This window comes from Cyprinodon variegatus, unplaced genomic scaffold, assembly GCF_000732505.1.
Source record: "Cyprinodon variegatus isolate N-32 unplaced genomic scaffold, C_variegatus-1.0 Scaffold143, whole genome shotgun sequence".
In the NCBI taxonomy this organism is placed as follows: domain Eukaryota; kingdom Metazoa; phylum Chordata; class Actinopteri; order Cyprinodontiformes; family Cyprinodontidae; genus Cyprinodon; species Cyprinodon variegatus.
This window is the reverse complement of record NW_015150596.1, coordinates 1,209,523-1,211,974: the sequence shown is the minus strand read 5'-3', so window position 1 is coordinate 1,211,974 and position 2,452 is coordinate 1,209,523. Positions and strand designations below refer to the sequence as shown.

Below are 2,452 nucleotides of genomic sequence, written 5' to 3'. Positions count from 1 at the left end.
CCTTCAACATGTCTACTTATCAGATTAAAAGCACTTCCTGTGCCGTTCACAGAGACGTTCAATCTTATATACTCACTGTTCCTGGCACTTAATTTTTTATTATACATTACAGTTACAGTTTCTTAAAATATGCGAATTTTTCTTAGATTCAGGAGGTAAGTGCTTTAAGACTAATATTTTGTGTAAATCGTAGACACCCCTCCCAACCACTGTTTGCTCAGGCAAGTATTCTTAGTGTTTATCAAGTGAATCAACTTCAAATAGCTTTATTCGTTTATAGCTCTATAAAAAAGTTACTTCCCCAGCACTTTTTTAATGGTTTTACTTTTAATAACGAATTTCACCAGTATCCAACTCGTAATTTGTCTTATCAGGCCTCCTTACTCTTGTATAACTCAAACACAGTTTAGTTTAGTGCTGCTACTAAGTTGTCTGAACTTTCCATATGGAGTTTTGGTCTAAATGATATTTTAAATTGTTGTATACAAAGAAACGGTGTTGTTTGTTTTAGTTTTTTTTTTAATTTATTTTTTTTACACAATATCATATAGATTATGGAGGACCAACTCTGCCATAATTAAAAATAAATACAGAAATAAATAAATGCTCAATAAAAGGGCAGGCAGAAATGTAAAATATATATATATATATATATATATATAAAGGACAAAAAAATAAATAAGGTAAATATTACAAAAGCAAATAAATAAAGTAGCTAATTAAAAGAGTTATATACATTTATGTCTCACTGTATAATTTAATTTCTACTTGCATTTATTTGTTTATTGTTTTTTTGTTGGGAATTAATTGCATGCTTATATATTTATTTGGCATTTATTTATTTCTGTATTTATTTTTAAATATGGCAGAGTTGGTCCTCCATATTATAGATGTCTGAAATGGTGAAATATATTTGTTTTTGTGGAGACTGCCACTCATTAAGCCCCTTGAGGGTTTTTCGGCAGTTGTCCATCACTTTTTCTTTTTTAGTGACACATTATTCTGTTTTTATGCTTTTGTTGTGAAAATAAAATATATAAATAAATAAATAAATAAAAATAAAAGTGAGACACTTTGCCAATGGAAGAAGACAATTAACATTTAAAATAAGACAATTGCATTGTCTTATTTCAAGTGCATATTACCTATTTATCTTATTAAGATTAAAAATACCCATTCCATTTGCATTAGATTTTAAGCGTACATTAAGCGTACATTGTACTTATTTCTAGATCGTTTCTGCGGTGCAGGGAAGATTACTCTGCAAAACCCATCTAGAAATAAGTAAAAATTTCTTAAATTAAGTGTCTTTGGCCTTAATTCAAGTACGTAAATAAGATTATTTGCCAATGAAATTAGTTTTCTTCCTCTTAAAATAACACAATTTGATAATATGCACTTAAAATAAGGCAATGTAATAGTTGTTTCTTATTCTAAATGTGGCAAAGTGTCTCACCTGCTCAATAAAAAAACAGTTATTTTAAGGAAAAAAAAATCACTTATTGACATTTACATTTTTTGCAGTGTATTGCTTCATATTTGAGCAAGAGTTTTAACTTTAAAAGAAGCTGTTTCTAGAAAATGTGAAGGATGGAAACAAAAGCAGGGACAAAGAAAGACCAAATAGTTGAGCTCGATTACTGAAAGTTAAATCCACACCAAGGAATTGTGATCTTTTTTTTCCTAGACCTGTCAGTCTGAGTCCTGCTCAGATCGTTCCCGTCCTGGAACAGGTTACAGCAAGAGCAAAAAGTAGACGGGCTGATGTCCGATCCAAAGCGCAGCCATAGCTCTTTACTGATCGACAGTCAAAGTCTGAGAGCAAACCTTAAATAAAGAGCCAGGGGCCTGAGAGGCTGCACCTGGACTCTTTGAGTAAAATTCCCCTTCCTATAGGCATAAGCAGGAATATTGTACATGTTTCGCAAATAGTTTCTGCACGCCAAACCTGTCAAAAAAGAATGTGACGTAAACAGTGAAGAGAAACGTGAGAGGTGCACAAGATTTGATTTAGTGAAAAGCTTGTTGTTCATGAACCTCATGCAACCAGCAGCTGATTTCTGATCTTTCTTACCCTTTTCTTGACAGGTTTTGCCCCAATCAGTGGCATGTGCAGTAAGTACAGGAGCTGTACCATCAATGAGGATACAGGGCTGGGCCTGGCTTTCACCATCGCTCACGAGTCTGGACACAAGTATGGTTCAAAAATGCCATGAGAGACTCAACATCTTAACACATTGTTATTGACAATCTTAGAGTCATAAGGAAGTCATATTTAAATGTCAAATCATTCTGGCTTAAACATGTATATAAATGTATTCTTTATATATTAAAAAATCCTATCTTAAAATCTGTTTTTTTTCCGTTATCTTCTGCAGGCCAGTTAGTTCTACCTCAGCCTGAACACCTAAATTAAGCCAATCATATATCAACGGTCATCTGTCAATCAAAT

General features: G+C 32.6%; 1 protein-coding gene across 1 annotated transcript in view; it reads left to right on the top strand.

Annotated features, from left to right (window-relative positions):
- Window positions 1–2,452, top strand: part of LOC107086107 (A disintegrin and metalloproteinase with thrombospondin motifs 18-like) — a 36,547-nt gene that overhangs the window by 2,006 nt on the left and 32,089 nt on the right. The window contains exon 3 of the mRNA XM_015376854.1: window positions 2,089–2,194. Within this exon, the coding sequence (XP_015232340.1) occupies window positions 2,109–2,194 (86 nt within the window). The 5' untranslated portion in view covers window positions 2,089–2,108. The remainder of the gene's footprint in view (window positions 1–2,088; window positions 2,195–2,452) is intronic.